The following is a 12,491-nucleotide window of genomic DNA, read 5'->3' as shown; positions in this document are numbered from 1 at the left end:
TGCTGAATTATCTACATCATCATTTCTGTTCTACACTCCAAGGTAGGCCTTGTCAGAAAGTACATTTGGTCTCTAAACTCCTAACCTGAGAAAAGTCTTGGTTGGGGTCCAAATCTGAAAACTTCCATCTTAGGCCAAAGTGTACAGAATCCCTTCCTGAGGCAAGCAGCTGCTTATGCTAGCAGTTTTAGACACATCACAGCTGAGTGCCAAAACCAGGGCTCTGATTGGTGATCACTTCCTATGGATGAAGAGAAGCAAACCACAAAAATACATATATTATAATTCTATTTTTATTTTATTTTATTTATTTATTTTTTTTTTAAAGATTTTATTTATTTATGTGACAGAGAGACAGCCAGCGAGAGAGGGAACACAGCAGGGGGAGTGGGAGAGGAAGAAGCAGGCTCACAGCGGAAGAGCCTGATGTGGGACTTGATCCCGGATCGCCAGGATCACGCCCTGAGCCGAAGGCAGACGCCTTAACGACTGCGCTACCCAGGCGCCCCGATATAATTCTATTTTTAAAGTTCAGAACCAGGCAAAACTAAATTATACAAAGAAAAAAAAGAAGATGATTAACAAATTCAGAGTAGTAGTCAGTTTTGGGGAGTGAAGAAGAGGTGGTAAAATGAATAATTTCTTAAGCTGAGTAGTGGGTATGTATGTATTCATTTCATAAGTATTCTTTAACTGGAATGTGCATGTTTTGTACATTTTTTGGTAAGTGAGACATTTTTCATAAAGTGATTAAAGTAATAGAATAGATTGCAAAGGTTTTAAGTAAAAAAGCAAAGAACATGCTGAAACTAGGGTAAAACTGAAAAACTTAGCGTGAACTGTCACATTGCAAGCCTCCCTCTCTGGCATATTTGCTGCTTTTTTTGTTACCTGTCTTATAGGAAGAGACTTCAGGCTTGTTTAGGAAATGGTGTTCCTGAGAAATTAATATTGAGAATTTTCCCATGAATTCAACCTTTCAGCAAAAAGCTCTCAGGTATATACTAGGACTGTTACCAGTTATTTATGACTCTTGGGAAGGCAAATGCAGGATATGCCAATATCCTTGAATTTCTGCAGGCCAGAAGAGCACAAAAACCCTTGAGGGAATTGTCAGAAGAGCTCCTCTAAGGCCTAAAGAGGATCCTTTCACTGATCAGGCAGTACAGTAAGCAGTAGAGTAACCCTGTAGGCATCAAGTTCAAGAGCATTGCCCCTCCTAAGGGGCAACTGCTGAGCTTCTAAGATTTGAAGGGATGATTTCATGCAGCTATGATTTCATGTCTTTTACTTATTCTAAAGGGAATTTAACGGAGTCTGTTGGTATCTTTCTCTCAATCACTGTCATTCTGTGATATCTGTGCACTGACTACAACCAGCCTTCATCCCAGGTGCAGTACCTCTCACTTCCCTTCACCATAGGAAGCTTGACATTGGAGGGTTTGCTGGTGCTTCACCTTAGGTCACAGAATCCAAAGAAGTCCTTGAATATCCTGTTGTTTGTGGAGGGGATAATACATTTAGAGTTTTCTGGAGTATCAACTGAGAAGAGGCCATTACTGTAAGTTATCAATGGCCAGATGCGGATGAAAGCCTTTATAATTGACAACTGGAACAAAGTGAGTTTGCAAACGAAGCTTGAGAAAAGTGCAAGCTAATTTTTTTTTGAGAGAAAGAGAAAGAGAGAGCACACATGTGATGGGGAGAGAGGGAGAGGGAGGCAGGGGAGAGAAAGAATCTTAAGCAGGCTCCACGCCAAGCATGGAGCCCAATGCAGGATTTGATCTCATGACCCTGAGATCATGACCTGAGCTGAAATCAGGAGTCGGACACTCAACTGACTGAGTCACCCAGGCGCCCCAAAAGTGCAAGCTAATATTACGTGAATTAAGTGAATAGTTTGTACTTCGTTTTGCCGCTTTTTACTTAAGTACAGTGAATTAGGTAATAGTAAAATACAGATTAAACAAGCCAGAAGCAATGTGAGAATGGGTTTATGTTTTATAGGTGAAAGTGAATTACGTGGGAGTGATGCAGTGCCTTAAAGCCAGCAAACCACTCGCTCCCAAACAGTGACCAGTTGTTTCACAGCTGAAAGATGAGAGGCAAGGATGGTTTGGGATTCATTTGTGATGAGATCAAAACCAGATTACTTGTCTAGAGCTCATAGTCTGCACTCTATAAGAAAAAGAACAGAGGTAAGATTAGCTAATTGTAGAAAATACAAGTCGGAGTGAAGACTATGTGAGAAATGAGGTTTCTAGAGACCCAGAGCCTCCTTGCAGCCTCTCACACTGGAGATCTGACCACCACCCCACACATACGGAAAAGTTCTTGGAAATTTTATGAGTTTGAGCTCTGCCTCAATATGTTTATTATTTCCCTGCAGAACTTTCGGCTTTCCATGCCTGTCTTCTATGGCCATGCACTTGGAATTCTTTAACTTTTCTTGCCATTTGCCCTTATCTATGACTTTTCTCTCTTATAGATCCAGGGCCCTACATTCTTCTCAAATGTGTATTCCCAAAAGTCAATAAAAAATAATGATAGATGAATGAAATTAATGATTTTACTAAATGAAGGCCTAAGGTTAATGTTCTGGAATGAGAAAAATGAACCAATATGTTCATAACAAAACTTTCTAGACTAAGGTGTTTATTTCACAATTTGTTGCCTTGAAAAGGAACTGAAGTATCCTTCCTATTTTTTAATAATATATTTTTTAAAAATATTTTTTTATTATATTATGTTAGTCACCATACAGTACATCCCTGGTTTTTGATGTAACGTTCGATGATTCATTAGTTGTGTATAACACCCAGGGCACCATGCAATCAATACGTGCCCTCCTTACTACCCATCACCAGAGTATCCCATTCCCTCACCCCCTCCCCTCCGAAGCCCTCAGTTTGTTTCCCAGAGTGCACAGTCTCTCATAGTTTATTTCCCCTTCTGTTTACCCCCCTTTCTTCTTCTACCAATCTTCCTACTTCTTATGTTCCATAAATGAGTGAAACCGTATGATAATTGTCTTTCTCTGCTTGACTTATTTCGCTTAGCATTATCTCCTCCAGTCCCGTCCATGTTGCAGCAAATGTTGAGAAATCATTCTTTCTGATGGCTGAGTAATATTCCATTGTATATATGGACCACATCTTCTTAATCCAGTCATCTGTTGAAGGGCATCTCGGCTCCTTCCACGATTTAGCTATTGTGGACAATGCTGCTATGAACATTGGGGTGCATATGGCCCTTCTCTTCACTACGTCTGTATCTTTGGGGTAAATACCCAGTAGTGCAATGGCTGGATCATATAATTACTCTCTGTTATTTTCTAATGGACTCTTAATTTAGGTTGAGGCATCTGACATTGTAAGTACACCTTACTATTGTAAACTCACTGAATGTCCTTTTGTATGCAGATTTATTCCAGTTCTCCACCATCTTCTGTTTTCATTTCAGCACCTGATATGTTACAAATACTTTTCCAAAGTTCTCATCAGAGCTGCCTTCACCTCCTTGTTCTTCAGGCTGTAGATGAGAGGATTCAGCATGGGAGTGACTACAGTATACTGCACAGAAAAGATTAACTCGAGAGGGGATCCTGAATTTGGCATGAGATTGCGGAACAAACCTGAACCATAGTAAAGGGTCACTGCGGTGAGGTGGGAGGAGCAGGTGGAGAAGGCCTTGCTTCTTCCTGAGGTGGAGCTTATGCTCAGGATGGTGGCGATAATACGGACATAGGATAAGAAGATCAAAAGGAAGGTTCCCAGCCCATGCAGAAGAGTGGAGCAGAGCAAGGCAATGAGGTTTCTGGAGATATCAGAACAGGACAGTGAGAGGAGAGAGGGCATTTCACAGCTGTAGTGGGGGATGATTTGGGCCTTGCAGAAGACCATCTTCATAGCTAGGAAGATGTTGATGAATGCATCTAGAAAGCCCAGCCCCCATGATCCCCACACAAGCTGCACATACAGTTGTTTACTCATGATCTGTCCATAGAGCAGAGGGTGGCAGATGGCAGCATAGCGGTCATAGGCCATTACAGAAAGCAGACAGGCTTCAGTTCCTGCAGCAACAAACACAAAGAAGACTTGAGTGAGGCAGCCCTCTACTGATATTGTTTTCTTTTGAGACAGAAGGTTCTCTAGCATCTTGGGCACAGTGACTGAAGAGAAGCAGATATCAACGAAAGAGAGGTGACTCAGGAAGAAGTACATGGGGGTGTGGAGGTGGAAATCAGCCCTTATCACCAGCAGCAGCATCAGGTTCCCCATGATGGTCAGCAGGTAAATCCCCAGGAAGAGCACAAAGAGTGCAGCCTGGATGTGGGGGTCGGCAGAGAGCCCAAGGAGGATAAACTCTGTGATGGTGCTGTAGTTCCTGAAGTCCATTTACAAAGGCCTTTCCCTAGAAATAGTACAAAAAGCGTAGGAGCCAAAGGTCTATTATCCCCCAAGGAATTTTCTGATTGCATTGGTTCTCTTTTCATACCACTATTATTCAGTAAACAATTTTGCTTTCTATTGTGACCTGGGTTTTGTGTCAACAACTTAAAACAAAAAGATGATTAAAATATGGTCCCTATTCCCTTGCCCATTGAAGAACATGGATATGAAGACAGAATGCATACCTGTAATTAATGCAATGGCAGCTCAATTGTGATTTAATGAGGGTCAATAATGATAGCACATTGAGCATATTTGACAAAACTTTTAAGAAAGTGTATGACTGCTCTCGGAAATGTGTTTCTGACACATATTTAGCTTGCATAAAAATGCACGCAAAGGCTCAGGACTGAGAAAAATGAGTGCAGTCCACGGGTAGTTAAAACATGGATAGTTTGAAAGCTGATGCCTAGGGAATAAGAGTGCATCACAGAACAGTGGCTAAACATGTGGGCTTCTGTATTAACCTAAGTTCAAATCCTCAAATCCTAATTAGCTATGACTTCGCACAAGATACGTAAAGCTCTTTACCTCAATATCCTTGCATATTAAAGGCAGATAGTAACAGTACCACAGAGGGTTTTTAGGATTAAATATGAAATTATAGATAAAGCTCTTCAAATCACCTACTTCTAACTATTAATACTATTTCTACCACTTTTCCTCCTCCTTCTTCTTCCTATTATTTGAGATTTTAAGTCTAGGCTTAGACTTAAGCCTAGACAGTGAAGCACTTTCAAAAACCAAAGATGTTGCTGCTGCTGTCATTGATATTACTTCACACGCCTTTATCAAGAGATGTATAAGAAGTCACTTTGAAACCATTACCAGTAGCTTTCCTCCTCTGCTCATCACCTCTGCTGGATAGGCTGGTGATGGGTAGTAAGCAGGGCACGTATTGCATGGTGCATTGGGTGTTATACGCAAGTAATGAATCATCAAACTTTACATCAGAAACCAGGGATGTACTGTATGGTGACTAACATAATATAATAAAAAAATCATTAAAAAAAGAAGTTTAGAATTATTTTGGTGTTGAGTCTGTCTCCACTTTGCAATTAGAGAGGAGGGTGTGTAATTGCTGCTAATAGGCATAGCTGCAGGACTGCAGAAATGATGATAAGGGGAAGAGAAAGTGGTTGGGACTCAGTGTAGACCTTTCGTCCCACCTGAAAAGCATTACCAAGATGATGTGTATCTCAGAACAGGCTGGAATCTCTAGAAAAGTAAGCAAGAGGGGGCACCTGGTTAAGCGTCTGCCTTCAGCTCAGGTCATGATCCTGGAGTCCTGGGAATGAGCCTTACGGCCGGCTCCCTGCTCAGGGGGGAGCCTGCTTCTCCCTCTGTCCTTCACCTCGCTCTCGTGCTCTCTCTCTCACTCTCTCTCTCTAAAATAAATAAATAAAATCTTTAAAGAAAGAAAAAAGAAGAGTAAGCAAGAGGAAAGCTTGAAAGGGTTTCATGCCAGGGAATACTTGAATGGGTATCCTGGCTAGAGCAGCAGCCAGGAGAGAGGACTCTGCCCAGTACCACGCATTCTGGATCTCTCTCCCAGGCTGTATAGGAAAAAAACTTCGGGAATTCATCCTGTAGAACTAGCTTCTGGTAGAAACACCCACTGCTGTTATTCCCTGCCCACAGGAGGAAGGCTCCTCCCACCAACTTTTCTCTGCTCATACTCAGGGGCCTGTTTAAAACAGGAGTAGAATATCCAATCCTTTATATTCCTCTGTCATACAGACAGATTAACTTTATGACTTTCATCCTGAGACACTGTCCTAGTCTTCATACTCCAAATATCTCCTTCATGGCCAGCTGTGCTCATGTCCCTCTGTTTCTCAAAGTCTTTATGTCTGGGTTACAACAATGCTCTATTTGCTTGAACACTGAGTATTTACCAATGACTTCCAGCTTTGGCCTTATACTCTATAGTCTGACCTTGGGTCATCCATAGGACTTATTAGGATGGCCCAGCCAGTTCCTTATCCTGACCGTTCCCAGTAAGTCCAGAGCTCAGCCAAGGGAAAGTTCTGATTCCTTACTTGTTAACTCCTTAGCCACAAACCCAGCCTCAAAATCCTTCCCACACCCCAAATGCACATTACCTGTATATCCTGTTCAATAAGCCAATCTGCTTTCCAATTTGGCGGCAGGACTTTTATTTAGACTCATTTAGTGAGAAGGAAGATGACCTGGAGAAAGTAGCTTCTATGTCTGGTGCCAGGATAAAATTTATAAAATCTTATTGATGATGAAACACTTTACTGAATTATACACTAATAAATTGATATTGTGACAGGAAAGTTCTTTCTTTCAGAGTCTCACATACTCTTAGTTTTTCTTTTTTCTAACATTATGTCTCAGTTACACAAAGCATTATTCAGGTTTAATGAGTTCACAGAGCAGTCATGTTTAGGCAGCTGGTTGGTTTGATTCCTTGCCCTTGGCAGGCCAGGGCATGGTGAGGGCAACAGCTTTTATAGTCTTAAACTGAAGTTACACTTAGTAGTAAAAATGTTATTTCAACATTGATTTTTATAAGGATGAGTGGGATCTCTTAGGTCTGGCCTTCGGAACATCTGGGTGATGCAATGACCCTTAATCATTAATTCCAAACTCTTCTGAGTCTAGTGGGAGTTGAAAGTAGAAAGAGTGGCCAAAGGGGTATTTGCCTGGCTTTCCAAGCAGGAAAAGAGTAGTTTTCAAATGACACTCTAAGGTCTATGTCTTCTCTTTGGGACTTCTCAGGCAAAATCAAGTCCGGTCAAATTTGGTGTGTAAAAGTGATTTATTAATCAAAAAAATAAAAAGACTGAAAAACTTAACAAGCACAGTTCTTTGCCTAAACTGTCTATCCAAATCCATTTGCTTTATGTATGTACTTAGAGTCCTATTCTGTGCCCTGTGACACTTTGAATACTCCCATTTGGAAGTATTTGTGTAAAAGTTTATTATAGTATTAAATGCAAGTAGACTGTATTATAGTCTTAAGTACAAATAGTCTTAAGAACAAATAGACGGTTAAACAAATCAAAATTTCCATTTATTTACAATAAACTATTAGGCTTTCACTCAAACTAGACTGTTCCGGCATCATATTTTCCCCCACTGTTACTTATCAAGTAAATAAGTAAAGGAAACACAATTCAAGGGTGTTTGGAATAATCAAGAGCACTTTTTAAAAAGAATGTTTGCTTTCTTTGTTAATCTGTATGTATTTTAAAGTATTTTGTTTTGGGGCGCCTGGGTGGCTCAGACATTAAGCATCTGCCTTAGGCTCAGGTGATGATCCTAGGAATCTGGGATTGAGCCCTGCATCGGGCTCCCTGCTCAGCGGGTAGGCTTCTTATCCCTCTCACTCTCCCCCTGCTTGTGTTCCCTCTCTCACTGTCTCTGACAAATAAATAATATGTTTAAAAAAGTATTTTGTTTTTAGTTATTATGATTATAACATTTATTCACACATATATTCAAGAAATTATACATATATGAATGAGCATATTTAAGGGTTCCATAGAAAGATTATAGCAAGAAACAACAGGACTTGGGAAGGTTTATTTGAGTTTGTCCTCTGGCCCAATACATGAACTCACTTTCTTCAGCATCTTCAGTTCCTTTTGCCTATATCCAAGGACCACTCAGTTGAAGTTCATTATTCTCCTGCCACATAGCTGAAGTCTATTACTATTTTTACTCAACCACCCAGAACCTTCACTTAAGAGTAAAGTATGGCTTTCGCTGCCTTTCCCTAAACTCAATTACTAATCATAATTGAGGACACACATATTTTACTAATAAGAAGATCAAAGTAAGTATTTGGGGAGTACTGAGAATAATGAATCAACACTTTCATGACCACATTTTTCTGAATTGAGATAGTTATTTAACCCATTGTTTCCCTCTATTTATACTAAAGTAACAACCTTCTAATACCTCTATGTTCATTTCTTATGCACTGCTTACTTATCTCATAACATCTGACATAATATAGACCTAGAAAGTTTTTATTAAAGTCAACTCACACAATGTGTGGATAGTATCATATTATCCTGATTTTCTATTATCCTCTAGCTTCTCTTTTTTCACCTGGAATGTGGCAAATATGTTCCCAGTGTCCTCATAGCTGCCTTCACCTCCTTGTTCTTGAGGCTGTAGATGAGAGGATTCAGCATGGGGGTGATCACGCTATACTGCACAGAGAAAATCAACTCTAGGGGGGATCCTGAGGTTGGCATGAGATAGCGGAGTAACCCTGAGCCATAAAAGAAGCTCACTGCTGTAAGGTGCGAGGAGCAGGTGGAGAAGGCCTTGCTTCTGCCTGAGGTGGAGCTGATACTCAGGATGGTAGAGACAATGCAGGCATAGGATGAGATGATTGGGAAGAAGGTCCCAAACCCATGAAGAAGGGTGGAGCAGAACAGTACTATGAGGTTGGTGGAGATATCAGAGCAAGACAGAGGAAAGAGAGAGGGCACCTCACAGCTGTAGTGGCTGATGATATGGCTCTCACAGAAGTCCAAGTTGGTAGCTAGGATGATGTTGATAAGTGCATTCAAAAAACCCAAGCCCCATGAGCCCGACACAAGTTGCACACAGAGCTGTTTCCTCATCATCTGTCCATAGAGCAGAGGGTTGCAGATGGCAGCATAGCGGTCATAGGCCATCACCGAGAGCAGAAAGCCCTCAGTCCCTGCAGTGATAAACACAAAGAAGCCTTGAGCCAGGCAGCCCCTTACTGAGATGGTTTTTATTTCCGATAGGAGGTCTCTCAGCATCCTGGGCACAGTAACTGAAGATAAACAAAGGTCCAGGAAAGAGAGGTGACTGAGGAAAAAGTACATGGGTGTGTGGAGGTGAGAGTCAGCCCTGATCACCAGCAGCAGCATGAGGTTCCCCAAGATGGTCAATAGGTAAATGTTCAGGAACAGCACAAAGAGCAGAGTCTGGACCTGGGGGTTGGTAGACAGCCCGAGGAGGAGGAATTCAGTGATGGTGCTGTGGTTCCCCAAGGCCATTTATGAAGGCTGTTTCCTAAAAATTACATGAAAAACCATGGCAGTGAAGTTTCTTCTATCCTCCAATCAGATTTCACATGGCATTGATTCTCTTTTATTATCACTATTAATCAGCAAATATATTTTTAGCTTTTACGCAAGGCCACTAGTTTTATGTATGTAAAGACAGGCGATTAGAAACCATGGTGATGGTGCAATGGCGGTTCTAAAGATGAATTTTGAGATGGGTATTAAGGAGGGCACGTATTGCATGGTGCACTGGGTGTTGTACACAAGTAATGAATCATGGAACTTTACATCAAAAACTAGGGATGTACTGTATGGTGACTAACATAATATAATAAAAAATATTATAAAAAAATAAAGATGAATTTTGGAAGATTCAGTAATGAGTTAATATTGATGTATTTGAACCAAGATTTTAAGAAAATGTAAGCTTCCTCTAAAAAGACATGTCAATTTAAAGAAAAGTGTGCTTAAAGGTCAAGAATTAGGAAACTGAATAGTTCTTTATAGCTGTACCCTAGAGTATGAATGAAAATCATAGGTAGTCACAGGTAAGCATCAGCCCAGGTTCATCCCAGCTCCACGGCTAATTGTGAGACCTTGTACAAGTGACTTAACTGTTCTGGACCTCAGTTTTCCTGTCTGTAAAGTGAAGTCATAACAGTACCAATCTTACGAAGTTTTTGCAAGGATAAATATATATATAAAGTATTTAGAAAAATATCTACACAGAAAGCTCCTGTATTATTTTTATCAGTATCATTACCATGGGCTACAACTGTAGGCAGAAGTCAGACAGTAAATCACTCTTACAGGGTGATGATGCACTAGGAGGAATTAAGTTTTTGCTGCAACAATCACTGCACTTGTTTCCTAAAGGCCTAAAGGAGGTGTAAGAAAATCATGTAGAGATCACTAAGGTGGCTTAACATTGACATTTTGAAATCATTTTTGGTATGGTTCCCTTCTGAACTTAAGCTATTTTACAATCTCAAGGGCAATTTCACTCAGGAGGGGAGGTATTGTGACTGTTTTCAAAAAGAAGAGCAGGTGTAAATGAGACAGGAAGTATTAGGGACTCTAGGTGTATGTTTGGTACTTGCACTTACATTATTATCTGGAATAGATCCATATCTCAGTTGGGCAGAAAACTCTGGAAAAAGAAGGAAGCAAAGTATGTGAATGAAAATCAAGCCAGTGCCCAAAGGAAGAGCTAGGAAAGGAGACTCTCTCCAGAATAACACGCTCTGAACAATTCCCCTAGACAGGGTAGGACAGGGAGAGTGTAAGCGAAGAAGATTGGGAACTTATCCTCTCGGTTCTGCGACAGCTTGTGCTTGACAGGGCCCCTATGTTCGGTTTAAATCATCAGTTGCTGCTGACCCCTGCCTCAAAGAAAGTAGATCTCACCTTTCTTTGTCCAGTCTAGAAGGGCTGCTTATAAACATTCAGTCCTGTATATACCACAGTTGTGTACCCCTCTGATCTTGATCCTTAGACACTTTCTCAGTGTCTAAGTTCCAAGTCCCATTCTCATGCCCAAATATTGTTCCTGTTCTTAGATTCGACTTTTTTCTAAGACTCTTAGCTAGTTTATAACATCAGAGACTGCAGTTAAACAATGTTACCCATAGTTTCCAAGTATGGAAACTATGGCCTAGAGCCTGTCCTTTAGGCAACTTTCAGGATTCACCATGGTGTCCCAGCCTGATTTCTGGTTTTAGCTAGTTGTGGCTGATAACGCAAGGTCTAGCCTAGACTTATTTACCCACAAGGATGACTCCTGAGCCCTTACTTATCAATTCTTCATCCATGATCTCAGCTGCAAAGCCCTTCCTAGAATCCAAATCCTGATTACCTATACATTTTGTCTAGTAAGACAATCTGATGCCCAAGAAGACTAAAAGGAGTGTGATTTAAATCCAGTTTCTAAGAAGATGAGTGAACCAGAAAAGGTAGTTTCTGCATCCTGAAACATGGTTAAGTTCATAAAATCCTATTGATAACTAAATGTATTACTAGATTCTGAACTAAAAATATCAAATAGCCAGAGGACAATTGTTCCTTTCAAATGATCTCAAATGCCTTCATCCAGGTGCCTCTTCATTTGGATTTCCACACGTTCCTTTATAACATGTCTCAGCCACTCATTCGGTTATCTGGTCTAACTAATCCTCTGAACAGCTATGTTTAGACACTCTGAGCATTAACTACCTGGCTGAGAAACTCAGGGGAATGACAACTCTGCTATTCCCAGTACTCACAATTTGAAGTCAATTTTGTAGTCAAGAATTTTAGCAACTGTACTCAAGAATTTAAGCAAGTTTATTTGCAAATGACATATCTGACAAAGGGTCAGTATCCAAAATCTATAAAGAACTTATCAAACTCAACACCCAAAACAAATAATCAAGAAATGGGCAGAAGATATGAATAGACATTTTCCCAAAGAAGGCATACAGATGACTTAGAGAAAAGCTGCTCAACATCCCTCATCATTAGGGAAATACATGATGAGAGACCACCCTGTCAGAATAGCTAAAATTAATAACACAAGAAACAACAGGTGTTGGCAAGGATTTGGAGAAAGGGGAACCCTCTTGCACTGTTGGTGGGAATGCAAACTGGTAATAGCCACTCTGGCGAGTAGTTTGGAGGTTCCTCAAAAAGTTAAAAATAAACTACTCTGTGATTCAGCAATTGCACTACTAGGTATTTTTCCAAAGGATACAAAAATACAGATTCAAAGGGCTACATGAACCCTGATGTTTAGCAGCATTATCAACAATAACCAGCCTATGGAGAGAGCCCAAGTGTCCACTGACTGATGAATGGATAAAGAAGATGGGGGGGGGGACCTGGGTGGCTCAGTTGGTTAAGCATCTGACTCTTGGTCTTGGCTTGGGTCTTGATCTCAGGGTCATGGATTTTAATCCCACATTGGGCTCCATGCCTAGAGTGGAGCCTACTTAAAAGAAAAAAAGAAGGATGCGGTATATATATACAATGGAATATTACT

The 12,491-nt window shown here is 40.6% G+C and overlaps 2 protein-coding genes across 2 annotated transcripts; both read right to left on the bottom strand.

Annotated features, from left to right (window-relative positions):
* Positions 1-3,473: 3,473 nt before the first annotated feature.
* LOC123794652 (olfactory receptor 8S1-like) lies at positions 3,474-4,397 on the bottom strand. The gene has a single exon (XM_045800821.2). It carries the CDS (start codon positions 4,395-4,397, stop codon positions 3,474-3,476), a length of 924 nt encoding a protein of 307 aa, XP_045656777.2.
* Positions 4,398-8,533: 4,136 nt separating this feature from the next.
* LOC123794653 (olfactory receptor 8S1-like) lies at positions 8,534-9,466 on the bottom strand. The gene has a single exon (XM_045800822.2). The coding sequence runs from the start codon at positions 9,464-9,466 to the stop codon at positions 8,534-8,536; it is 933 nt and encodes a 310-aa protein (XP_045656778.1).
* Positions 9,467-12,491: the final 3,025 nt, after the last annotated feature.

The sequence above is a fragment of the Ursus americanus genome, chromosome 25 (assembly GCF_024610735.1).
Source record: "Ursus americanus isolate L20-20 chromosome 25, mUrsAme1.1.p, whole genome shotgun sequence".
Taxonomy (NCBI): domain Eukaryota; kingdom Metazoa; phylum Chordata; class Mammalia; order Carnivora; family Ursidae; genus Ursus; species Ursus americanus.
Note: the sequence above shows the minus strand (reverse complement) of the source record. Positions and strands in the feature narration are given on the sequence as shown.